Below are 27,758 nucleotides of genomic sequence, written 5' to 3'. Positions count from 1 at the left end.
ATATGCACTGTGAATGTTACAAAATTCTACAAACATTCCTACCTCGAGAGGAAACTATTGAGGCATATATGCACTTAAGAAAAGTAGGCTGAATTCTATACCAAAATCATGCCTATTATTATCCCAACAGGAAGATCTACATCAAAAAGGAATCCGAATTCCTAACTACAAAGCCTGAAGAAACCAAACCACATGCTAAACAAACAAATCAATCTCCTTTCTTTGAGATTCTCAGCAGCAACTTCAACCGGAAGCAAAACTTCGGAAACAAAGAAATTAACAAGAAATAAACCTCGGAGCTATCCTACTGCAGGTGAGTAGCAACTCACCTTCGTTTTCTTGGACTTACAACCGAGAAAGAGAGGTTCTAGGGTTTCGGTTGCTCGACTTTCGGCTCCTCCTCGTGCCCACAACCTCTCCTCGACGAGAGGATCTCAACGGTGTGAAGAGCTCTTGGAGAAAAGTGCTCGCCAGCCGCCGGAGACGAAGCCCTAGCCTCGGCTTCGTTTCTGCCCGAGAGGAATCGCCGACGCCGCGTGAGAAGAGGTGAGAAAGATATTAGGTTTCGGGAAACCTAAATCCTCTCCTTATAACTAGAGTTATTTTTGGTTCCAACTATAGCTTATATATTTGCCGCTACCTATTTAATTAGCAACGATCGCTAGCCCAGTTGGTTCGTTGGGCTTTGCTCGAAGCCAGAGGTCTGTGCTTCGATTCTCAGCCGCGCCCCTTTTTCTCCAATTTATTTTAAACGTTCCAGCTACTGCATATATATATATTTCGCTCCATATAAGGTTAACAAAAATCGTGTAGCTCAGCTGGTTGGGCTGGTTTCGGCTGAGGTTCGGCTCGGGTCGAGGTTGTGGGTTCAAAACCTGGCTTCACATATTTCTTCTCTTTTTTTTTTAAAAAAACTTCTTTCTCTTGGTAAAAATACCAAACGAACTCCAAAAATTACGTAAAAATACTCTAAAAATTTCTAAAAATCTCTAGAATATTTTAAAGGTATTTCCAAATATTTTTATGGACTTTTAGAACTTGAAATAGGGAAAATTGGGTCGTTACAATCCCCTATACCTTATAAAAAGTTCGTCCTCGAACTTAGAATAGCTCTGGATACTTCTGTCTCATACTGTCCTCCCGCTCCCAAGTGATTTCCTCGTACTTCTGGTTCTGCCAGACAACCTTCACTAGTGGTACTTCTTTGTTTCTTAGTCTCTTGACTGCTCTATCTACTATCTGTCTAGGTCTGCTCTCATAACTAAGATCCTCTTGGATCTGCACTGACTGAGGCTGAATCACTTGGCTAGGGTCGTGGAGACACTTCTTTAGCATGGAGACATGAAATACATTGTGTATTGTTGACATGTCTTGTGGTAAGCCCAGCCTGTAAGCTACTTTCCCAATCCTTTCTGTGATCAGGTAAGGTCCTACATAACGAGGACTTAATTTTCCCTTCTTGCCAAATCTCATCACTCCCTTCATAGGAGCGACCTTGAGAAAGACTGAATCCCCTACTTGGAATTCAAGTGGCCTACGGCGTATGTCAGCATAACTCTTCTGTCTACTCTGGGCAGTCTCAATTCTCTGTCTGATCTTCTGAATAGCCTGAGTAGTCTCATCCATCAGCTCTGTCTGAATGCCCAGTTCTACTTCCATTTCTTTTTTCTCACCTGCTTCTTGCCAGCAAATGGGTGATCTGCACTTCCTACCATACAGTGCCTTATAAGGTGCCATCTTGATGGTGGCCTGATAGCTGTTGTTGTAGGCAAATTCAGCTAAGCATAGATACTTGCACCAACTTCCTTTGAAATCTAGTGCACAAGCTCTGAGCATATCTTCTAGAATCTGATTTACTCGCTCTGTTTGTCCATCAGTCTGAGGATGGAAGGCTGTGCTGAACTTGAGTTTAGTGCCCAGTGTAGTCTGAATACACTCCCAAAAGTGAGAGGTGAAGCGCCCATCTCTATCAGAAACAATAGATTTAGGAACTCCGTGAAGTCTGATCACCTCTTTAACGTACAACTGTGCCAACTGCTCTATAGAGTGGGACACCTTGATGGCTAGAAAATGAGCAGACTTAGTCAATCTGTCCACTATCACCCATATCGCATCATATCCATTTGTGGTTCTTGGAAGACCTGTTATGAAGTCCATGGATATGTCTTCCCACTTCCACTCTGGTATAGGAAGAGGTTGTAGAACTCCTCCTGGTCTCTGGTGTTCTGCTTTGACCCTCTGACATGTCAGGCAGGTACTGACATATTTAGCTAAATCTCTTTTGAGTCCAGACCACCAGAATCTCTGTTTCACGTCTTGATACATCTTGGTAGAACCAGGATGCATGGAATAAGGTGTACTATGAACTTCTTCTAAAATTTTCTTCCTCAGCTCTTCATCATTGGGGACACACAGGCGACTCCCCTGATAAAGAATTCCACTGTCTGATACTCGAAACTCCGAATTTCCTTCTTCTTGTATCCCTTGCTTGATCTTTTGGATATCTGGATCTTCACTTTGCTTTCTCTGTATATCCTCAAGCAAGGTTGACTCTAAGGTCAATGTAGAGAGTTGCCCATAAATAATTTCCATTCCAAAATCTGACAACTCCTTCTACAGTGGTAGGGCTAATGATGACAAAGACATCAGGGATGCACTGGATTTTCTGCTTAGCGCATCTACCACTTTATTAGCTTTGCCTGGATGGTAGAGGATTTCACAGTCATAATCTTTGACCAACTCTAGCCACCTACGCTGTCTCATGTTTAAGTCCTTCTGAGTGAAGAAGTACTTAAGACTCTGATGGTCTATGAAAATTCTGCATTGAACGCCATACAAATAATGTCGCCAGAGTTTTAGTGCAAAGACCACAGCTGTCAGCTCAAGATCATGAGTGGGGTAGTTCTTTTCATAATCTTTGAGTTGTCTGGAAGCATAAGCTATCACTTTTCCTTCCTGCATGAGTACAGCTCCTAAGCCCATCTTGGAAGCATCACTGTAGATGTCAAAACTCCTGTCACTTTCTGGAACAGTCAGAATAGGAGCACTGGTCAGTCTCTTCTTGAGCTCTTGGAAACTCTGCTCACATTTATCTGACCATTCAAACTTCTTATTCTTTCTGGTGAGGGCTGTTAGTGGAGAGGCTATCCTGGAAAAGTCCTCCACAAATTTCCTGTAGTACCCAGCTAAACCAAGGAAGCTTCTGATTTCCCTGGCGTTCTTGGGTCTACTCCAGTTGTTGACTGCTTCTATTTTTGCTGGATCCACTTGAATGCCTTCTTTAGAAATTATGTGATCTAGAAATGCCACCTGATCTAACCAGAACTCGCACTTTGAGAACTTAGCGTAAAGTTGTTTTTGTGAAGAGTCTGCAGTACTATCCTCAAATGCGTGTCATGCTCCTCCGGGGTTCTGGAATAGATTAGAATGTCGCCGATGAACACAATGACAAATTTGTCAAGGTATTCTCTAAACACTGCTCATCGTGTCCATGAAAACCGCAGTGCATTAGTCACACCAAAAGGCATGACTACGAACTCGTAGTGTCTATATCTGGTCCCGAAATTCTGGGTATGTCTCTTTCCTTCACTTTTAGTTGATGGTACCCAGAGCGCAGTTCTATCTTTGAGTACTGTCGCCCCTCTCAACTGATCAAATAGGTCGTCGATCCCGGGGAGGGGTACTTGTTCTTGATTGTCACTTGATTTAGAGCTCTATAATCTATGCACATCCGCATAGATCTGCTTTCTTCTTGACGAACAACACAGGAGCTCCCATGGTGAATGACTAGGCGGATGAAGCCTTTGTCAAGCGGCTCTGAAGTTATTCTTGTAATTTCAGCTCTGCTGGAGACATGCGAGATGGAGCTTTTGAAATTGGACCTGTACCCAGTTCAATCTCAAACTCCACTTCTCTGCTGGGAGGTAGTCCGTAGTTCTTCCGGGAATACCTGATACTCTGACTACCCGAACTTCCTCCCGCTGGGTCTTTCTTGTTCTTCCAGACTCACAATGTAAGAAAACCAGACACCCTTTAGCTAACATCCGGTGAGTGTGAGAGAAGAAACTGGGTCTTCCTCCTTGGCACCCCGTGAACTCAAAGGATGATTCACCTTCGGACTAAAGATCACTTTCCTTCTGCACCAGTCCATGAAGCACTGTACTTGCCGAGGAAATCCATACCCAAAATGATATCGAAATCGCATGGCGAGGACCACCAGATTTATACATAGCTCACGGTCCCAAATTACATTGACCGGCCATCGGTCGGATTCCATGACTTCCCGTAGGTAGGGTCGTCGAACTTGGAGTTCATGTTTTCTGTAGGTACTGTAATTCTTTGGCAAAGGTATGGATACAAAAGAATGGGTCGCCAGTATTAAATAGTGCAGTAGCTATATGCTGAAAAATAACTACTTGACCTATTACGACCGTCGAGGCACTAGCAGCTTCTTCTTTGGTGAGGGAGAATACTCTGGCACTGGCTGGAACTGGTGGGGCTTCCAACCTTCCTTGACTGATCTGAGGTCCTTCCAAAGTTGCAGGCATATAATGTAGCTGAGGTTTGCCTCCATATTGTATTGGCTGTGGCTGAGGTGCTTTGAGCTTGTTAGGACATTCTCTAGCCATGTGTCCTTCCTGCCCACATGCATAGCATCCAGTCTTACCCAAAAGACAGGCTCCTGAATGTGTTCTCCCACATTTAGGACAGAGAGGGATCTTGGTCTGCTTATTTGCTGGTCCTCCTTTCTGGTTACCTCCTGAGTTCCACTGCTTTCTTTTGTTACCCTTGCCTTTCCAGTTCTGCTTATTTGCCTGAGGTTTCTGACTCCCAGCTGTCTTATCTTCGATCTTGACTGACTTTTGCTGCGCTCGTTGTGCTCTGATGCTGTCTAGATAGTGCTCAGCAACTAATGCTCTACTGACCAGCTCTTCGCCAGTCTGAGCCTGATGAGCTCCACTACTCACATTAAGTGCTATCACTGGCCTCAGCATCCTGAGCATCAGTCTGACTCGCTCCTTCTCCGTGCTTACTAGCTCTGGGCAGAGACGAGCTAGCCTATTGAATTTCTTTACTGCTTCTTCCACTGACAGGTCACCTTGTTTGAATTCTATGAACTCCTCATAATGCTTATTGGTAATCCGCTGACGGAAAAATTCTTCATAAAACTCTGCTTCAAAGTCAGCCCAGCTCATCTGATTAACTGCTCTCTTACTTTTAACTCTCTCCCACCACATACGAGCATCTCCAGATAGGCAAAATGAAGCACACTTGACTTTCTCGACTTCTGGCCAGTCAAGAAGTTTCATGGTGCTTTCCAGTGTCTTAAACCAAGCTTGAGCATCCCAGGGCTCAGTCGTGCCTGAGAAACTCTCTGGCTTCAGTTTCAGCCACTGTATCAGATATGCTTCTTGTCTTCTAGGTGCTGTGGGGACTTCCAGGACGGCTGGTGGAACCTCAGTCACCACTGGAGTCTCCACAGTGATTGTTGGAGGAGTGGGAGGAACTGGCTGCTGATTCACCATCAGATTGACGATCACTTGCTGCTGCTCTGCTACCTGTCTCTGAAGTTGAGCAACAACTTCAGCGAGATTTGGTTCAGCTGCTCTGGGCTCTTCGTTCTCCTGAGCCTGGTCCTCAGTACGAGCGGTGCGGGGGCGTCCTCTTCTTGACATCTAATTATGCAAAAAAAAGAAAGACTTGATATATTCTTTATCCTTTCTAAACATACATATGTATGCATAAAGAGAAACAAACTTTTTATCTTACTAAAGCGCATACAAGCAAATACTCTATACTGCAAATAATAAGGAAAGCATAAGAAAGAAAACTTAAATACTTTCTTACTTGAAGACGGCAAGGATGATGCTGATGTGTGTGTGATGCTGGAGAATGGAACAGTGCTCTGATACCAACTGCAACGACCACCCTTCTTGCTACTACTACTCTCTAAGGATGACCGTTACTTAACTACTAACTCTACTTAACCGGTGTGATTAAAAACCACATGGAAACCCTACCGAAAAATTTCGGCAGAGTCTCCCTTGTACCGGTGACCATATTCAACAATACATGCAGTATATATACTCAGCCACAAGCGGCTGGAACACATAACAATCAACCACGCAGTAAAATAATTCTAACTCAGCAACAATAAAGGAAAACTAATCCATACTCACAACTGAATAGCAAACACAGTATCAAGTGTCCTTATAAACAGTTATCAAATTTCCTTAACACATAAAGACTTAATTAACTCAAAGAACAAATCATAATTTATTTTATTCGTAAGGATCCCTAGGACTTCCATAGTGCAGACATCACACACCCCTCTTGCATCTCCTTGTCGCCTTCCTTCATATTAGCTTTCCTTTTTCTTTATCTGCAGTAGGAGAAAGTGCAGTCTATAAGCATAAAGCTTAGTGAGCGCTATCTAACTCACAAAAACTCGATATGCATGTATACAAATAAAAACATGCTAAAACTGAATGCTAATATGTAAAGCTACTCATGCTCATAAATAGCAAAGAAATCAACTAACAGAAAAGATAACATGTATAATTACTCATGCTCATAAACTAATAAAGAAAGCAAACTAACTGGAATGCTAACATATAAAGCTAAACATGCTCATCAACTAGCAAATAAATAACATGTAAGAAACTAAACATGTAAAAGCTGCTAGCATAAAAGAAAGCTAAACTTGCTGATCTTTAAAACAAAGTGAAACTTACTTCATTTACTCTAATCTTATTCTTTTATTTCACTTGTTTAAAATTTATACTTTAATACTTGAAAATAATAATCAACTTCTCTTGGGCCCAGGCTTAGTACCATTTATGCGCGTTCCCTAATAGGTTGGGGTAGCGAGCCGCCAATCCTAAAAGAGCAGACCTTGGTCTACCGGGGCCAAGACCTTGGAATTGGACACCTGGATTTGTTTAACGACAACCTTGGAAGTCGGGTACTAGCCTCTTCTTAAAAGTAAAATACTTATTATCTTAATTACTTCTTTAAATGCCTTGGCATATTAATAAGCACCTTGTGTGCTAAAATTCCTAAAATCTTGACTTTGGGATTTACTTAAGGCCTTGGCCTTTTCTTTCTTTTCTTTTTCTTTCTTTTTACTTGTTAATGCTTCTAAAAGAATTTGATAGAACTCTTATTTTCCCACTAGAATACATGGTTGTTCATGCTTATTAAAATAGCAAATAAAAACCAAAGAAACTGCTCATGTGTATCTAGTAATAAAGAAAACTGATCATGCTCAACTTATAGCAATTAAAAACTGCACATGCTCAATAATAGCAAATGAAAACTAGAAAATCTGCATATAAGACTAATACAAATCTGCACTGTGAATGTTACAAAATTCTACAAACATTCCTACCTCGAGAGGAAACTATTGAGGCATATATGCACTTAAGAAAAGTAGGCTGAATTCTATACCAAAATCATGCCTATTATTATCCCAACAGGAAGATCTACATCAAAAAGGAATCCGAATTCCTAACTACAAAGCCTGAAGAAACCAAACCACATGCTAAACAAACAAATCAATCTCCTTTCTTTGAGATTCTCGGCAGCAACTTCAACCGGAAGCAAAACTTCGGAAACAAAGAAATTAACAAGAAATAAACCTCGGAGCTATCCTACTGCAGGTGAGTAGCAACTCACCTTCGTTTTCTTGGACTTACAACTGAGAAAGAGAGGTTCTAGGGTTTCGGTTGCTCGACTTTCGGCTCCTCCTCGTGCCCACAACCTCTCCTCGACGAGAGGATCTCAACGGTGTGAAGAGCTCTTAGAGAAAAGTGCTCGCCGGCCACCGGAGACGAAGCCCTAGCCGCGGCTTCGTTTCTGCCCGAGAGGAATCGCCGACGCCGCGTGAGAAGAGGTGAGAAAGAAATTAGGTTTCGGGAAACCTAAATCCTCTCCTTATAACTAGAGTTATTTTTGGTTCCAACTATAGCTTATATATTTGCCGCTGCCTATTTAATTAGCAACGATCGCTAGCCTAGTTGGTCCGTTGGGCTTTGCTCGAAGCCAGAGGTCTGTGCTTCGATTCTCAGCCGCGCCCCTTTTTCTCCAATTTATTTCAAACGTTCCATCTACTGCATATATATATATTTCGCTCCATATAAGGTTAACATAAATCATGTAGCTCAGCTGGTTGGGCTGGTTTCGGCTGAGGTTTGGCTCGGGTCGAGGTTGTGGGTTCAAAACCTGGCTTCAACATATTTCTTCTCTTTTTTTTTTTAAACTTCTTTCTCTTGGTAAAAATACCAAACGAACTCCAAAAATTACGTAAAAATACTCTAAAAATTTCTAAAAATCTCTAGAATATTTTAAAGGTATTTCTAAATATTTTTATGGACTTTTAGAACTTGAAATAGGGAAAATTGGGTCGTTACAATCAGGGTCAGGTCGTTACACGATAGGTTTGGAGGACCAAAGATCAAAGGAAAGTCTTGGTGGGCCGATCCGATGCTAAGCGGCAAAGTCCAAATAGGTCTGGAGGACCAATATTTGGCAAGTAGGTTGAGGTAAGAAACTAGAGAAGAGTGAGAGTGAGGACGTGTTCCAAAGAGGAACAAACCCTAGGTCACTGATCCAACTGAAGAAACCGGGAAGGTTTCCAAATTGAGATCAAGACAGTCTTACTATCTATTACTACTCATGTATCTTACTATATTACTGTTCTAACCTCTATTTTGCAGGAATATAGAGTCTAACTTTATTTTACAGAGAACGACTTGATCAGTCAACCAAACTAGAGGATCCATCGACCGAACAAAGCTAACTCAGACTAAAGACTAGTTCAGACCAAAGCAGAGCACAAAACGATCAAAGCATGATCGGTCGACTGAACCTTGATGATGTGACATAGATCTGATCGAACCATTAAATATCATCAATTTCCGAAGATCAGGTCTCAGTGAAGAAGGAAAGGAGCGGGTTTGGTCAACCGAATCCAAGGATCAGTCGACTGAACGGTGACGATTCTTATAAAAGTGAACCTCGAGGTTAGAGGCTGATTATTAGTTATCAATTCACATTTGTGCAAAGGCTCAGTTCATGCTACTATTCTGTAACACACTTTCAAGCAAGCTACTACTCCAACACAGCACCGACAAACTTCATCGATATTCTTTGTTCGGTATAATTATTATTTATTAGCTTGCATTGTACTTAGATTAAAATAAGATAGTAGATTGTTACTATCTTATACTTTGCATATGTACGAATTACTTCTCTGTGAAGGATTTCAGAAAGAAGAGTTTCAGTGAATTGCCCAACGATGCAATCAAGGATCGCGGGTCTTGGAGTATGAGTCGACCTAGGCTCCGAACCAAGTAACCGAAACATGTATTTCATTTTCCACTACACTGCTCTTATTTTTATGATACAAAAAGAAAGTGTTTTTAACGTGTGATATTCACCCCCCCCTCTATCGCTTTCTATCGATCCTTCACCATGCCACCATCGAAGCCATTCATAAGGATATATATTTTTTGTCTTGTAAAAAGGAGCCCCCATTGCTTGATTGGTGGTTGCACCAATTTAGAGCGGTACCTGCTCTGATACCACTTGTAGGATTGGAAAGACACTAGAGGGGGGTGAATAGCATTTGTCGAAAAAATCACGATGAAAGATAGGTACGCAACGAAAGAATAAAAGACAATGCTAGCATGGCCAAGTTTTACTTGGTTCGGAGCCTTCCACGACTCCTACTCCAAGGCACACACTCGTCGAGTGCTTTCATTGGGCAATCACTACCAGTTCACAAAAAGTGTTACAAATATTGAGTACAAGAATTGGAAATAATAAAGTTACCGACAAATAGAAAGGAAACAAAATACAATCTTTTGTTTCACGAGCTTCGAAGCAGCCTTTCAGTGTTGTCGGAGCTTTTTTGGAGCAGTCATTGAATAAGAAAGTCGTAATCATTGTTGTTTTTAAGCTTCTAGTCAAAGGCCTTTATAAAGGTCCATTCTAGGCGTCTGGGACGCCTCCGGGCGCTTGAATCATGTGGTTCGGCCAATCGACACGCTTCACATAAGCTTTTGGATGAATTTTTGGGTTTGGGCGCCTAGACCGAGTCCGGGCACCCGAACTGCGCGGGTGCCCACAATACTCGCTCAGACGAGCTTGGTCTGGGCGCCCAAACCAGCTCCGGGCACCCGGATCCCTTCCGAGTGCTCGGACCCTCCTTTTCGTCAACAACTTCTTCCTTGTAAAAAAGTTAGTCTAGGCAATAAAAATATATTTATCCTACAAAATAGAGTTAGCACAACATAATAAAATAGTATTAGTAATTAGATCTTATCTCCTCGAGATCATAATCTAGTCAAAGTCTCAACTTAGGTTTTCCAAATAGACCTAAGCTGAATCGATGTCTACAGTTCCCTCAACAGAGAATGCGTCCTTACTGGATCTTTCCTCCAATTTCTTACCTCCATTTACCAACTGCAGTCACTTGACTGCGTTTGACCCACCAAGTCTTCCTGCCAGTTGTCAGGTCCGCAGACCCAACTGGACTTCGGCCGGTTGTTAGGTCCCACAGACCCAACCGGACTTCTTGCCAAATATCGGGTCACGCGAACCTATCTGGACTTTGTACCAGCTATCGGGTCTCGCAGACCTAGCTAGATTTCTCATCAACTATCGAGTCTCATAGACCTAGCTGGATGTCAGCTTGGTGTCAGGTCCTTTAGACCAGTTAACTCCTACACACTCAGTAGAAATGTTAGACAAACAACATATCTAACTTTAACCTATTTGTTATACGTCAAAATTAGATTATTAGTGCAGCCTACACCAACAAGATCTACTTGTAGTTAAGTATAAGAGACTGCCTATGACACTCCTGTAATATTTTAGGTCGATGGATTTTTCCACTTGGGTCACTATCTAAGGTTGTGTTAATTGTCATTGATGTTTTTATTTCTTTGATATTTTTATTCTAATTTTTTTAAGTAATTCTTTGATGTATTTTATTTAGTAAACATAATTTCCTTCATTTATTTGTTTGATTTGTAATCCTAAGAAATAAGTTTGTTTACCTACTAGGTTCATTTCAAATTCATGTTTCATCAATGTAATAAATTTTTACAAAAATTCTTAGTTGGTTGAGCCAAAAATTATGTCGTCACATATACTTGGGCTATAAAGATATCTTGTTTGATTGATTTTACAAATAAAGTTGGATCAATTTGACCTTGGTTACACCCTATGGAAATTAAGTAGGAGGTTAACCTTTCATACTAGGTTCTAGGTGCTTGTTTAAGACCATACAAAGCTTTTTTAGTTTAAACACATGGTCAGGATAATCTATACTTTAAACTTAGGTGGTTAACCTACATAAACTTCTTATTTTATTAGCCCATTTAAGAAGGCAGATTTAATATCCATTTGATAAAGCTTAAATCTTTTATAGGTTGCATAGCTAAGTAGCATTCTAATAGATCTAAGTCTAGCTATTGGAGCATATGTTTCATCATAGTCAAGTCCCTCTACTTGACTAAATCCTTTAGCTACTAGTCTAGCCTTGTTTCTAACAATTTTTCCATTTTCACTTAGTTTATTTCTAAATACGTATTTTGTTTCTATTACCTTTTTATTATCAAGTAGTGGTACTAAGTCACATATCTCATTTCTTTCAAATTAGGCCAGTTCTTCCTGCATAGCTATAATTCAGTCTAGGTCAAGTAGGGATTCGTCTATTATTTTGGATTCAATTTTGGAGATTAAAGATATTTGACTTAGGTTTATGAAAGATGATCTAGTCTGAACTCTTAGGTCTAGGTCACCTATAATTTGTTCAACTCGGTGGTCTGAGCTGACTCTTATTGTTCTAGGCTCAGTTTGTGTATGTTTATTTTCTTGTGATTGATTTTGTTCATCTTTGTATTCATCTATTAGTTTTCACTTGCTCCCTCTAGATTAGTGCTAGCTCTAATAAAATTAATTGGTTGGTATTGAGGTTGAGTTGAGTTAGATTATTTAAAGTTTGTAATTTCGTCAAATTTTACATTGGTTGTTTCCTCAATTCTTAGTGTAGTTTTATTGTAAACTCTATATCTTCTACTGGTTAAGGAGTACCCTACGAAGATTCTATTTTCTACTTTTGAGGTAAATTTTCCTAAATATTCTCTTATGTTTAATATGTAAACAGAATATTCAAATACCTTAAAGTATTTAATATTTGGTAAATTATTATAATAAATTTCAAATGAGGTTTTATTATATTTCTTATTTATTGTTATTCTATTTTGTACATAACAGGTTGTACTAACAGCTTCTACCCAAAAATAATTTGGTAATTGATATTCATTAAGCATTGTTCTAGTGGTTTCTTGAAGAGTTATATTTTTTCTTTCCACTATTTCATTTTGTTGAGGTGTGTTGGGGAACGAAAATTCTTGGTAGTACCCATTTTTAAGCATAATTTAGTGAACTTATGATCTTTAAATCCCCCACCGTTATCACTCCTGATTCTCTTGATTTTAAAATCTTTTTCATTTTCAATTTGTTTACAAAAAGTACTAAATATTTCATCTTTATTTTTTAAGAATTTTACCCAAGTGAATATTAAGTAATCATCAGTTATTACTAGATAGTATATATTTTCATTAATGGATTTAATCCCATGCGAGTCAAATAAATCTAAATGTAGTAATTCAAGAGTTGAATTAGTTTAAGTTAGATTAGTTGGTTTATGGGTTGACTTAGTCTGTTTTCCTTGTTGATAAATATTACAGATTGTTGAGTTAAAGTTGAGTAGTTTTGTTAGTCCTCTAACTAAGCCATTTAGTTTGGTGAGGTTTCTAAAGTTAGAGTGTGACATTCTCCTATGCCACAGCTAGGTTTCCTCTTTCTGTGTCAAGTGATACTTAAGTGAGGAGTTGACTAAGTTAATTGTAAAAATGTTATTATTCCTAAGTCATTTCAATTTTATTGTAGGGTCTTTTATGAACTTAATTATATATTCAGTGGATGCAAAGGTAATCTTATATTCTGAATCACATAATTGACTAACACTGAGTAGATTGAATTTAAAATTTTCAATAAGTAGTATTTTATGAATAATAAAGTTATGTTCTAGTTCAATGTTTATTCCAATTACCTTAAGTTTATCGTTGTTTCCAAAGGCAACTATTTCTAGTCTTTTGAATGTCAGATTTATGAGCATTGTTTGATCCCTAGTCATGTGTCGGGATCAACTACTATCCAATATTTATTTAGATTCTTACAATGAATAAAGAAAAATTTAGCTCAAGTGTGAACTTAGTTTAATTTCGATTGTTAAGTTTCAATTTTTTTTATTTAAAAAATAATTCTAAGTTAAATTTAATTTTGATTTAAATTTAATTTTAATTTAAATTTAATTTAAGGTTAAATTTGAATTTATTTTAAGCTTAATTTGAATTTAATTTAAATCTAATTTTGATTTAAATTTAAATTTAAATTTAATTTAATCTTTATTTAAATTTAATTTAAATTTGAATCTTATTCATCTCCGTCGATCTATATTTTTAATCAAGAAATCGTATGATTTTGTGAGATGAGTTAAGTTGAATTTCAGGGTTTGGTTTAACTTGTGTTAGATTCAAATTTAGCTTTGGGTTCAATAGACAAACATTCTTTGGACAAACTTCTAAGCTATGGTGAGTCACCTGGACATCATTAGAGCAATCATGCCTTAGAAATTTTCTAAATGGTCCTATCTACTAAACTTAATACAAAACTTTGGTCTAACCAGTTAGGATTAGTAAGGGGTAGCTTCAGTTAGTTCCACTAAGCCAATATATCAGGTCGAAGGCATATTTTCCTAGACATGCATAGGCAGAGCTTTCCTAACTTACTATCATCCAAAACTTCACCAGTACCGTTTATCAAGTTAAACTTTTGTCCCTATTTATGCTAGTCCTAATTACCCAGCCGAAATTATTGTTTTGGAGGTGCCAATTAGTTTGGAGCTTCCCCTAAATTATTGGACTTTGAGTTTAAGTTTTAGGCTCGTGTCGATTTGCTTTATAATTATAATAGACTTAGTTATAGTTTAAGTTTACATTGATTTTGTTTTTGTTTAATTTATGTTTATCTGATTTTATGTTTGAATTTATTTTTAAAGGTTTATTTTTTGAGGTTGAGAGTGATTTATTTGGTTTATTTGGATTTATATAGTGATTTTATCTTTTGATATATAGTATTGATTGACTCCTGCTTGCGTGGTTAGGCACACTTTCGGAACCCAAGCTTTAGTTAATTTGAATTTTGAATTTTGAATTAAGGTTAAAAATGATTTAAATGTAGAGTTGGACTTGTATCCAAGTCCAATTTTATTGTACATAGTTTTTTGGGATCCAAATATTATATTCAGATACTTAGATCCTGAGATAAACTTTTCCAACTGCCCTTTAAGCTCATTGACTTAACTTTTCAGGGTAGAGTTTTCTTTCTCAAGTTTTACAACTTGAGTTGAACCTTTGTCTTGAACTTGGCTAGTCACTGGGTTCATGTTTAGTTGTTCCTTAAGGATATTATTTTCCTTTAAGAGATGTTTAGCTTGTTCTTCGATTTTAATTAATCTTTTATTTAGGCAAACAATTATTTTAAAAGAATTTACACTGATAAAGGATTTTTCCTTGGGTTGGTCTGACCCGGATGAAGATGTTGGAGTAATCTGGGTACCTTAGGTTTTGATGTTTTGGCAAAAGTTTAAGTTAGGTTTATTATTATATTTGATATGCATTGTGAGTGTGTAGGATACATATACAACAAGGAGAATCCAAGTTGTTGGGACCTTGACGTTCGCTAGAGGGGGGGTGAATAGCGTCTCACCCAAAACGTCGCTTCTTATAATGGTTAGTGTGCAACGGAAATACAAACAAACAAGTAGAAAGCTAATCTAAATACAAAACAAGAAATGCAAACCAAGCTACACGATCATTTAACATGGTTCGGAGATCAAGGCTCCGACTCCACGGCTGTCCGTAAGGTGGATGATCTCGATCCGTCGGTGGATGACTCCCCGGAAACCTCCGGCTAGCTCAAACCTCATTCTCGGTGGAGAAACCTCACCACAACCTTGATCCAAACACTCTTAGATCACAAGAAAAGTTCGGAGCCTTTGGAAGACTACTAATAGGGGGTTAACCACCTTTATTTCGTCAACCATGCCCAAGCACCCCGAGCTCTATTAAATAGAGCTCGAGAGGAAAACACTAAGCTGTTTTCTCGCTACCAGTTGACTAGTGTATGCACCAGTCGACTGGTCCTTTAAGTGAAGCCGACCGTTACCTAACGGTCGGCTACCAGTCGACTGCTACAGTATACCAATCGACTGCTACAGTAACCAGTCGACTGCTATAGTGTCGCTACAGTGTCGCGACAGTACTACTATAGTATCGCTACAGTACCGCTACAGTACTGCTACAGTAAATCCTAAACATATAGGATTTTGCTCTGAGTACAATCACTCATCACTCGTCCTCGCCCGACCAACCTAGACCTAGCTTTCTAACCTCCTCCATCAGCCTCGCGTCCCTCGGATGTCTCCCCATCCTTCACGTCTTGCCTTCTGGAGCTTCCTTCGGCCTTGTCCATATTATCGGGTCTTCCTTTGCCAAGAGGCTCCTCACCTCCAAGACTTCATCCATTTCCAAGTCACACTTGGACTTACGTTTCCAAGACTACATACTTGGACTTACACCGCCAAGACTCATCCTTGGACTTTCCTCCTTTGCCAAGATCACACTTAGACTTTCTTTATTGTTCCTATATTCTACACACTCACAATGCATATCAAATACAACAATAAACCTAACTTAAACCTTTGCCCAAACATCAAAACCTAGGAAACTTAGATTGCTCCAACACAAGTGTGATCTTAGCAAAGGAGAAAAGTCCAAGGGTGAGTTTTAGCAGTGTAAGTCCAAGTGTGACTTGGCAATGGATGAAGTTTCGGAGGTGCGGCTTCTTGGCAAAAGAAGATCCGACAATAATGACAAGGTCGATGGAAACTTTAAAAGGCAAGGAGTGAAGGATGGGGAGGCATCCAAGGGATGCAAAGCTGATGGAGGAGGCTAGAAGACTAGGTCTAGGTTATGTGGGTAAAGACGAGTGCATGAGTGAGTAGTTACTGTAGCATTACTATAGTAATCGACTAGTGTTTTTATCAGTAGATTGGTATTAAGCCATTGACCTGTAACGGTTTAAATCCATGAAGGCTAGTCGACTGGTAAATATGACAATCAACTGGTGGCAGCAATATTATTTGGATGTTTCCATTCGAACTCTATTTAATGGAGCTCGGGATGCTTGAGTAAGATGACAAAATTAGTGGTGGTCAACTCTAATTAGAGTTTCCAAGTGCTTAAGTGATCTAGTGTGGTCTTGTGCGAGTTGTGGTGAGGTTTCTCCACCTACAAGGAGCTATGTGAGCTAGCCGAAAGTTCTCCGCGGAATCATCCACATACGAATAAGGATTGTCCACCTTACGGACAGTCATGGAGTAAGAATAAGTGATCTCTGAACCACGTTACATAAACATGTTAGAGGTTTGATTGTCTTGGTTATTGCCTTTAGCTTTAACTTTCTATTTGTCAGTTTTGTTTTGTATTTCTGATGTGCACTAACAAGCGTAGGAAGTCATGATTTGGGTGATGAGCTATTCACCCACCCCCCTCTAGTGGTGTCAAGGTCCCAACAGAAGATTCGTGGCTTGACTCATATTCAGACTAGTCTTTTTCATCCAATTCGTCTCTGGTTGCTATCAGTGCGAGGTAGCTTGCTTGCTTCGGTTCGTCTGCTCTCGATTCGCTTCTTCGTCTGATTCAGATTTAGTTTTAACTTTGGGTTTAGTTCTTTTTGACGTACCTATAAGAAAAATAATTTCTTTCTCAGCCTTTGGGTCGTTAGCTTGTTCATGCAACTCTAATTCATAGAATAATTAGTCTAGTTTTAATTTAGAGAGGTTCCTCAAAACCTTATAGGTATCTAAGATCGATGTCCACAGTGCGTTTCGAGGGAATGAGTTAAGAGCGTACATTATTACATCCCAATTTTTGATCTGGTGTCCGATTAGGTGAAGACCGTTGAGGATGGCCTTGATTTGAGCGTGGAATTGATTCGCGGTCTCACCGTCCTGCATTTTAATGTTGAATAATGAATTAAGAAGCAAGTTGTGTTTCGTTACTTTCGAATCGGGAGTTCCTTTGTGTAGCTCGATGAGCTTGTCCTATAGTTCCTTTGCGTTCTCGTGTGAACCGACTCGATTGAGTTCTTCTTTTATGAGTCTGCACTGGATCGTGTTTAATGCTTTGGAGTCGATCGACTTTCTTTTTTATCTTCTAGACTCCATCTTTCTAGATCAAGTGGTACTTTTGTTGTTTCATCCACAAGCACCCGGTACCCTCGTCGAATGGTGAATTATTGCTCGATGTCCATCTTCAAATACACTTCTATCATTTTCTTCCAGTATGAAAATTCATTTCCGTTGAAGAGAGAAGGACAAGCGGTGATGAATCCCTCAAATTGAGTCATTTGATTGCTAAAAAGAAAACTAGAATGAGGTACCAAGACTTGGTCTTTGATTAGTAGTGTTTGAGAAAAGAGATATATCGATAACTCGAGTGGTGTTGCACCAATTTTGAGTAAAAATCGAGCAAGAAAGAATTATTTGAAGAGGTAAATTTTACCAATTCAAATAAGCTACAAAAAATAGAAATCCGACAAAGAATTAAAATCGTTCCCTTGGCTTGATTGGTGGTTGCACCAATTCAGAGCAGACTCTGCTCTAATACCACTTATTAGATCGAGATGCACGTGAGAGAGGGGGGGGGGGGGAATCACGTGGTTTTGAAAAACTAGTTCTTTTCAGTTTTGAAAATAAAGTGTGCAGCAGAAATACAAATAAAAAGAGAAATAAAAGACACGAACGCAAGCGATTTTACTTGGTTTGGAGCCTTCGGTGACTCTTACTCCATGATTCAGGTCTCGCGGATCTATCGATGGATAATTCACTAAAAGCCTCTTCTGGAACCACCAGAAGAGGGGATCAAGTACAAAAGAATTGGAAAAGTGTAACAGACTACACTTTCCTTTACAGAAATTAAATTAGGTTACCAAACACTTTCGTAGACGGTCTACTTGAGCTCGGTGTTTGGACGACTTCTTGGCGATAGTCGAGCGTAGTAGAGTCACAACAGGGTAGCAGCAGGAAGCCGAAGCAGTCGGAAAGCCAAATCAAGCGCGTAGGAGCTTGTGTAGAAGTTGATGTTAAATGAAGAGGTTGAATGCTCTTTTATAGAGGGTGGAAGGTGACATAAACAGTGCAAAAGGCGCCTTCTATAGCATGGAAGACGCCTTAGGCATTATTCACCCAAGACCTTTTGTGCTCCTCTTGCCTAACAAAATGTGTTAGACCAAATAATAACTTGCAAGATGATCAGAATCTACTTAAGGTCTTTTAGGTTTCTGAAATAGACCTAAATTGGACTGACGCCTACTATCTCTTCAAACGGGGATACACCCTCACTTAGTCACTCTTCTCCAGTGACTTACCTCTAATTACCAGGTGTAGAGTTACCATTCAGAATCACACATCCGGACTTCAGGAATCGAACATCCTGACTTACTAGAATCGCACATCCAGTCTTAACCCATTCGGAATCAGACATCCCGACATACTAGAATCACACTTCCAGTTTTCTCCCCTCTGGAATTACACATCTCGACTTGTCGAAATCACACATGCCGACCCCTTGCCAGAATCCCACATCTGGACTTCAACCTGTCAAGAATTGAACATCTTGACTGGGTTAGTCAACCCTGCACACTCGGTAGCAAGGTTAAATAATAATACATCTAACTTTAACCTATTTGTCATTCATCAAAACTCAAGTTTCATTGGTGTTGGCTGCACTAACATATTGTACTTAAACTATATGGACCAACTCTCTATTTATAGTCTACTGGTCGAATATATCCGTTAGCTGACGACACAGCTCCGGGTGCCTAGACCAAGTCAGGACGCTTGGATTTGGTCGCCTCGATCCATTCTGCAACGACTAATCGATAAGGACTTATTGGTACCGAGGTGCCTGGACTCGGTCTAGACGCTTGGAGTCTTGCTGATGTGGCTCCAAGTCTGAGTTTCGCTGCAACGGTGATCTGGGCGCCTGGACAAGTCAACTTCGTGTTAACTTGTTCGGCTGTGATTTCGTTCGCTTGAGTGATTTTCCAACCATCCAAAGTTGAGTTTATCCGAACCCAACTCCGATCTTCTCCTCGAGCAGACTTCTTCTTGACTTCTCATCCCTTGGAAACACCGCATGTGTCATTCTCGTCCGTCGATATACTCTTCCGTTTCGCAACTCTTCACCCCTAAGATGCACCAAGCCCGTCGATTCATTTACCGTGTCGTTCTTGCTCGCTGCATATTCCGCTTGACTTTTTATATTTATAAGTCTCTGTATACTTAGACACAAGATATCAAATATATAAAATCTAACTTAGACACAAAATATCAAATACATAAAATCTAACTTAACCTAATTAATCATATCAAAATCAATCAGATATATTACATACATTACCTAATTCCTGGTCCAAAGTTAAGGTCAACTAAATTTAAAACATTTTGTATCATTAAATTTATATTTCAATCAAAATGTATCAAAAAAGATATCCATTAATCTTCATTTTCATATGCATAAGACAAATTAATCAAAGGCTTATTGATTAAAAATTAGACAACAAAAAAAAAACATATACTTCCCTCTCCCTGAGAGCCCGTTCTTATCCTTTGATACCATTTAAGGATAATTCAATATACATATCGAATGGTTTCTTCTAGACTATGTTGACAGGTCAACCACACCTGATGCGCATCTAATGAGCATCTCCCAGGCTAGATGCCCTCGCTCATTGGAGGCCCAAAAACGAATAATTCCAACATGGCATGTGATCCGGTGCGGACCCCACCGGCTCTACCCGTCCCACTACACAACACCCGGCCGCGCCGCGGCTACTTGCAGCCTTCTGCCCGCCGGATGCCCCACCGCAAAAAAAAAAAATAAAAACTCCCTAAAAGTAAAGAAAATCATAATTTAATGTCATGTGGTGCAATTTCTAAAATTTTATTGCCCAGAAATTTTTTAGGGAGAAGCGACAAATAAAGTCGACCCCAGCAAACAACCACCACCACCTACTCTGCAACTACTCGGAATCAAAGAGGACGGCGACAAGGACTCGAGATCGACGGCCACGGACAACGGATCCGTCAGTTATTTCGACGACGACGAAGAAGAAAGCACGAGCGACGACGACTACGAAAGGCCGCCGTCTCAACCTCAGAGCTGACCACAGTCAGCGATGACGACGGGCTTCTTGGTGGCACCGCTCTGCGACCCCACAGCCTCGATCGCCTTCACCACGTCCATCCCCTCTACCACGCGGCCGAACACCACGTGCTTCCCATCCAGCCACGACGTCTCCGCCGTGCAGATGAAGAACTGCGAACCGTTAGTGTTGGCGCCGGAGTTGGCCATCGACAGCACGCCCGGCCCCGTGTGCTTCTTCACGAAGTTCTCGTCCGCGAACTTCTCGCCGTAGATCGACTCGCCGCCGGTGCCGTTGCCGCGGGTGAAATCGCCGCCCTGGCACATGAACCCCGGGATCACGCGGTGGAGGCTCGAGCCCTTGTAGTGGAGCGGCTTCCCGGAGCGGCCGACGCCCTTCTCGCCCGTGCACAGCGCCCGGAAGTTCTCCGCCGTCCGTGGCACCACGTCCGCGTACAGATCCATCACGATCCTGCCTGCCGGAGCGCCGCCGACGGTCATATCGAAGAAGACTCGCGGGTTCGAGGCCATATGCGATCGAGCTAGGGTTTCAGATAATATTCTCCGATCTGATCGCGCTCCCACTTCTGGGTCTGCTCAAGTCTTTTCGATGGGTATAAATAGAGGAGGCTGGTCTAAAACGAGATATTTAATGGAGGTGGACGCGTGTCGTGATCTGAGAAGGGATGGAGTTAGATTAACCGGATGTGAGGTCAGAAGTAACTGGGGTTGGGTTACGTGCAGTGCTGTCGTGATCTGGAGACGCGACTCGTGGGAAGGCGGCACGTGACCGGGGCGAAGGTGGAGATGATCGCACGCGTGCTGCGTTCGAAGAGAATCAGCGGCAGAGGTGGCTGATCAAATTCATAACGCAAATCAAATTTATTTATTTATTGAGTCTTCATTCCGAAAGATTATCGACGATAAAAAATATTGTCTTCCTATGTTAGTCATTATTTCACAGATAAATTAATTATTCATGATTTATCGAATAGAAAATTTCGACTCTCAAAATAAATTAAAAAAGTGCACATAAAACTCATCCTAACATTTAACATTTTTGGATTTACTATCCACGGGAAAAAAAAATTCTACACTAATAAAAAACAATAATAGAAGTCTGATTTACAATAAAAGTTTCCAATAGTTACAAATAAAGTAATATAAAATAATAATTTTAGATAATATTCTTTATATAAATTATCTAAATAATAATAAAAAAATTAAATATAATATACCATATTAAAAATTATAACAATAAATATAATAAATTTAAAAATATTATCTTTATCAAGATGTCAAATATAATAAATTATTTAATTGATTAAAATTAAATTTAAAGTTTTATCTATTATTGTCATTATTAACCATCGTATCTAATGAAATCTTATTTTCACAAAGGGATTTAAAAAACATATAAAGATTAATAAAAATTAAAACCCTAAGATGACTAATCATGTCCCACTAAAATTTGGACTATCAAAATAAATTAGGAAACAATGTGCCGAGAGAGTATTTTTTTTAACAAGTAAATAAAACACTAATATAAAAAAAAAAAAAAGCAAAACCGTCGCCTGAGAGATTCGAACTCTCGCGGGGAAACCCCATGTACTTAGCAGGCACACGCCTTAACCACTCGGCCAAAGCGACAGATATTAGACTCGGTTACTTAGTTTTATTAAGTGTATTATAAATCCGCTGTTTAAGCAATGAAATGAACAATTATGGTTGTGGGTTAAATTCCAATCGTTTGAAGTTTGCATTTGTTGAGAAAAGTCACTCAAACAATCTTGTGGATTTGGACTCGAACTCGGACTACAACTAATCAACGTCAGAGGTTTCTTAGAATTGTAACGGTAACTTGGTCTCGATGAACTACAACTAATGAATGTTGTGCTGAAAGTTTGAAAAATTGACTTAACTCATTTGTTTGTGAATTCACTTGTTGAAAATTTATTCATTTTCTTACTCTTGGAACAAGAAGTCGCCAACTTATGGAATATAGATGTGTTTCCATTTGCGTTCATACAATTTTCTTCCATTTATTCATACCCCAAATAATTATCTTTCCATTCTAAATATTCAAAGTCAAAGTTTGACTTCCACTCGATTGCATACGTTTCTCAATGTTGTCTACTAATCAAAGTTGGATATGGCAATGTGTACACATTTCGGTAGAAGACAAGTGTTAGGAGACTTCAAGCGTTAGACCATTTTTTTGTTTCAAGTTGAATATTCAATACTTCATGAGTTTTTAGAGGTATTTTTTAGTTGATCGTGACTAGACCAATTAAAATAGATAAGACATAGGGATAATAATTATAAATGTCAAAATTATTAGGTGTTTTATTAAAAAAATTAGGGTGCATTTTTGATAATTGCATAATTATAAAAAGCAAAGACGGTAAGGTTTATAAGAAAATCTCCAATCCATAACACCATATTTAATATAGTTTTTATACTCATGTAATTTTAGCATCAAACACTATTTTAATTTCAACACATCCACATCATATCATACCAAAAAGAAATATTCTTTAAAATATTTTATTTTTCTTATTCATAATTTAATTACCAACCTATATTTAAATTTATTAATATTTTTATATGATAATTATTATATTTAAAAATAATTTATTAATTATAAATATAATTATAATTAAACTATATTAAATAAATTATAAATAATACTTTTAATAAATTAAATCTTTACAAATATACATAATAAAATTTAAATAGACTATTAAATATACTTAATTTAAATTTATAATAAATAATAATTACATTTAAATAGCCAATAAAAAAGATAGAGAAAATAATAATTATAAATTAATTATATTTGATTTTATTAATTATATAATAAAATAAAATAATAAGAAGTCTCTCCCATACCATGAGGACTGCAACATGTGTTTTGGTGTTTTGAAGATGAATTGGAGATCGCAGACAAACCATGAAGATGAATCTGAGCTGTGATACTTTTCTTCGTCTTCCCGAGTCAAGATCGCAGACAAACCTTGAAGAGCGATGGTCAATTCCTCTGCTTCTTCCTCATTTAATCGAGCAACGTAGTCCTCTCGATGCGTGTGAACGGATCCAAATCCGCCTTTTCTTCCACGCTTCTTTGTCTTCTTCCTCGCCTCGAGTTTTATTTAAGGATTTATCGCGTGGAGTCGTTATTGTAGCGTCCATGGCGTGCCTAAGCTGCTTCGGGAGGAGCTCTAGCGGCAGCTCGGCCGCCGCCCCCTCCGCCTCCTCCGGAAGCACCAGGACCGGGACGAGCAGCAGCGTCGGCGGTGGCGAAGGCAAGCACTCCTCGGTCTCGTCGGCGTCGTCGGCGTCGCAGAGGAGCATCCCGGACTTGTACGAGAAGCATGCGCACAAGCTCCAGGCTTTTGACTTCGACGAGCTCCGCAACGCCACCAACGACTTCAGCAGGATGAACAAGATCGGCGAGGGCGGGTTCGGCAGCGTCTACAAGGGCTTCCTCCTGCCGCCGGACGGCGAAGGCGCCAGGACTCCCGTCGCCATCAAAAAGCTCAACCAAAAGGGCATGCAGGGGCACAAGCAATGGCTGGCAGAGGTGCAGTTCCTCGCAGTGTTCGAGCACCCAAACCTGGTGAAATTGCTGGGGTACTGCGCCAAGGACAGCGAGAGGCTCCTGGTGTACGAGTTCATGCCCAACAAGAGCTTGGAAGACCACCTGTTCGGCAGAGCTCACCCTGCCCTCCCATGGCGTCTGAGGCTGCAGATCGCCCTGGGCGTGGCGCGAGGGTTGGCGTATCTGCACGGCGGAGAAGTTCAGGTGATCTATCGCGATTTCAAAGCGGCGAATGTGCTGCTGGATCAGGAGTTCCGGCCCAAACTGTCGGATTTTGGGCTGGCGAGGGAGGGCCCCGCGGCAGGCCACACTCACGTGACCACTGCGGTATGTGTGCAACTTAGTGTTTTTATCGAATGCGAGTTAGTGTTTCACTCTGCTGGACGATATTGTGTTTGATAGGTTGTGGGCACTTGTGGATACGCCGCACCCGAGTATATAGAGACTGGCCATCTCACAATCAAGAGTGATGTTTGGAGTTTCGGAGTGGTCCTCTACGAAATCCTCACCGGTAGGCGATCACTTGGGCGAACTCATCCGTCGAACGAGCGAAAGTTGTTGGATTGGGTGAGACAGTTCCCGGTGGATACCAGGAAGTTTATTATGATCATGGACCCGAAATTGAAAGGTGTTTTTTCTCTTGATGTTGCACGGAGAATAGCTAAATTGGCGAACAGATGCCTCAACAAGAACCCTAAAGAACGCCCGACAATGAGTGAAATTGTCGAGTGCTTGGAGATAGAGTGCCATGCAAATGGAGCCAAATAATAGAAAGGGATAAAAGTAGTAAATCTAAAGGAAATTTGTTGGTTCTTTGTTTTCTTTGGGGGGTTTATTTTCTTCTATTTGGAGTTGTAATTAAGTGAAATAGCTATCTGAAATTGAAAGTTTGATGAATAGAAACTTAGGCAACATATTATGTTTATTTATAAAAAAATCTAGTGGAATTTATTTAATTTTAGTCTATCTACTATAATTATAACTTGAAATATTACCTTAATGGTATTTTAGGATGTTCACCCCACGCTTGAGAGCATAGAAAGTTTTTGGAGAGATTTGTGAAATTAAGAAGCTGGAAAAAAAAGTTTGAATTTCTGTGGAATGAGATTTGGGAATTTTTAAGTAAAAACTAAACTATGTTTTTTTTTCTTGAAATTAATCATCCAGTGAAACTAATAACTAATTAACAATGAGGTGTGCGAATTACAGAGAGTTTTTTTTTTAATAGAGAAAGTAGTAAATTTTTATTCCTATGACGTGGCATATTAGAAAAAAATATTTAGAAAAAGAAAGGGAAGACTATGTAGGACTCAACTAGGGACTCAACTCGAGTCGAACCGAGTTGAACTCTTGAATGTTTAAATTTGACTCATTTATAATCGAGCCACGCTCGAGTTTTATTTAACGAATATATTCATGACTCACGAGGTTATTCGAACTTTTATCGAGCCTAAACGAACTTAATAAATATAAATTATAAATTTAAATATTCATTAAAATTAAATTATATATTTAAAAGAAATTATAATATTCTTATTAAAATTTATAATTTTATTCTAATAAATAAATTTAATATATTTATCCATATGAATTAGAATAAATTTAATAAATTTATTTATATGTTTTATAAATAGAGTGTAAAATCTATAAATTTAATATCAAAACTATTATTTTTTATTTAAAAATTGATTCATGAGCTGACGAACATGTTCACGAGCTAACAAGCCGAATTTGAACCCTTTTCGTCGCTAACAAGTTAGCAACGATTTTCCTAACTTCGTTGCTAACAATATGTTTCATCGCTAAACCCGTTTCATTTCGTCGCAAACGTTTACGATAAGGTTCGATATGTTTGAGTTGTTAGCGACGATTTGAACAATATTTCGTCGCTAATAATAATTTTAGCGACAAATTTCAAAGAATGCGTCGCTAACCTTCGTTTTTTCTAAAAAAATGTTTAAAAAAAAATTATACACATTTACAAACTCATACAATCACAATAATCATAACTCTAACAACAATATTCACAATAATCATAATTCTAACAACAATATTCACAAACTTATACAAATACTAACTCTAACAACAAATTCACAAATAAACTCACAAACAACTCATACTTCATCAAAGTATAAGTTCACAAATCTAGTAGCATTCACAAACAAGAGATGCAAGTACTCAACATCAATGTCTAACATCAAGTAATACAACAAATTAAGTACACAAGTAACAATCCAAATAAACTACAAACAAGTAACAAGTTCAAAACATTAAGTTCACATCCAGAAATCCACAACATCATAATCTACAAGAAATAAACTTCGCAACATCATGTTCATATCCAAAAAGCCACAACATCAAAGTCTAAGAATGAGGAAGAGGAGGTGGAACCGAAGATGAATCATGGATAAGGAATCAATGCTCCAGATGCCAATCTGTTAAGAATTTGTTCAAACTTATCTTATCTTGATTTCATTGATGCTAACTCATCTTGGGTGCTTGCTAATTGAACTTTGGTGTTTGCTAACTCTTCTTGAGTGGATTCAAGTTTTTCACGTAATGCGGTGTTAATTAATCTAATTGAGGAGGTGGCATCTGAAGAAGTGGATCTAACTGGTTTTGGGCCACTTCCAAGTCCTCTAATGTATCTCGAACGAGTACCGAGAACCTAATATCATCCAAAAAGTCTACATCGGCAAATATAGAATATCACTGACTCATGCACTAAATTCCTTCTCCAAATTTGACCTACTCCTTTCTTGTAGACCCTAGACATCTCTCCAGATTTCAAAGTTCACATAATTTTTACTTTTTAGTCACAGAAAGCACATCAAAATATGCAATTGCATTATGTTGCAGATTTGCAGACTCTCATCTAAACCATTTCTTTAAGCATATCTCAGCCAAGTAAAGCTGAATTTTAAAGTATTATTAGACTCCACCTATCTTTGCAATTATCCCTCCGGACTCATGCTAGATGACCTGACATTAACACCAAGCTGACTGATGCCATCACTTCTATTGATCACGTATAAAAAAAAACTCAAAAAATCATATTGGTCATCTAAATTCGTATCTGTGCTACTGGTATCCAAGTCTAAGCAATATGATATTAGAACATAAATGCAACTTTACCAAAAAATGTGATAGGATAAAAGAGTAAAATTGTAGCAAGCATCCTTGATATCACCATCATTATACTAACTACAATTAGCAAGTTCGTGTCTGCAACATTCTTTCGTATCAATTATTAAGTATGAAAGTCGATCAAACCTTGCAAATGTATTAGAGCATATCTTAGTAATGAGATAAAGCAGATAAAACTGAGCTGATGTAGATTTTCAAAGTGACCGAAATGTAATTAGTGATTGATTTTGGATTTTCAAACCTTGCAAATGTAATTAGTCATTGAAATGCCCACAGATGAAAACCTTTACCTCTTCAATGCATAACATCTAAAGATATGACTAAAAAGAAAGATCATATAATATATTTTGGATGCAACGAAAAGAGACATGGTAAAAGTCAGTGTACATCTGCAAAGAAAGAAAAGATAACACACAAGATGGAAAGAAGGCAAGACTCAAATTGTATCTGCAGTTTTAGTATGTGAATAAATTTTATGTGAATACAAATTTTAGTATGGTAGGAAAGCATAAGAATGAGTATCACGGACCTGATCACAAACTGTATCTGCAATTTCGACTATATTGATGACCTCATCTAGATTTTGTGTTTGAATACACTCATCAGGTAGTCTCACTATATCATCCTAGAAAAAATAAACATGTTAAAAATATCATAAAACATAA

General features: G+C 38.9%; 2 protein-coding genes and 1 non-coding gene across 3 annotated transcripts; 1 reads left to right on the top strand and 2 right to left on the bottom strand.

The window, feature by feature from the left end:
• Nucleotides 1-20,125: 20,125 nt before the first annotated feature.
• LOC121997100 (peptidyl-prolyl cis-trans isomerase-like) lies at nucleotides 20,126-20,962 on the bottom strand. The gene has a single exon (XM_042551347.1). The coding sequence runs from the start codon at nucleotides 20,874-20,876 to the stop codon at nucleotides 20,358-20,360; it is 519 nt and encodes a 172-aa protein (XP_042407281.1). The 5' UTR covers nucleotides 20,877-20,962; the 3' UTR covers nucleotides 20,126-20,357.
• A 951-nt stretch (nucleotides 20,963-21,913) lies between these two features.
• TRNAS-GCU lies at nucleotides 21,914-21,995 on the bottom strand. Its single transcript has one exon. It is a non-coding gene; the product is annotated as a tRNA-Ser (tRNA).
• Nucleotides 21,996-23,535: 1,540 nt separating this feature from the next.
• On the top strand, nucleotides 23,536-24,827 carry LOC121997099 (probable serine/threonine-protein kinase PBL19). The gene is made up of 2 exons (XM_042551346.1): nucleotides 23,536-24,273; nucleotides 24,349-24,827. Exons 1-2 carry the CDS (start codon nucleotides 23,536-23,538, stop codon nucleotides 24,712-24,714), a joined length of 1,104 nt encoding a protein of 367 aa, XP_042407280.1. The 3' UTR covers nucleotides 24,715-24,827.
• The last annotated feature ends 2,931 nt before the right edge of the window (nucleotides 24,828-27,758 follow it).

The sequence above is a fragment of the Zingiber officinale genome, chromosome 6A (assembly GCF_018446385.1).
Source record: "Zingiber officinale cultivar Zhangliang chromosome 6A, Zo_v1.1, whole genome shotgun sequence".
Lineage (NCBI taxonomy): Eukaryota > Viridiplantae > Streptophyta > Magnoliopsida > Zingiberales > Zingiberaceae > Zingiber > Zingiber officinale.
This window is presented reverse-complemented; position numbering and strand designations above follow the sequence as displayed.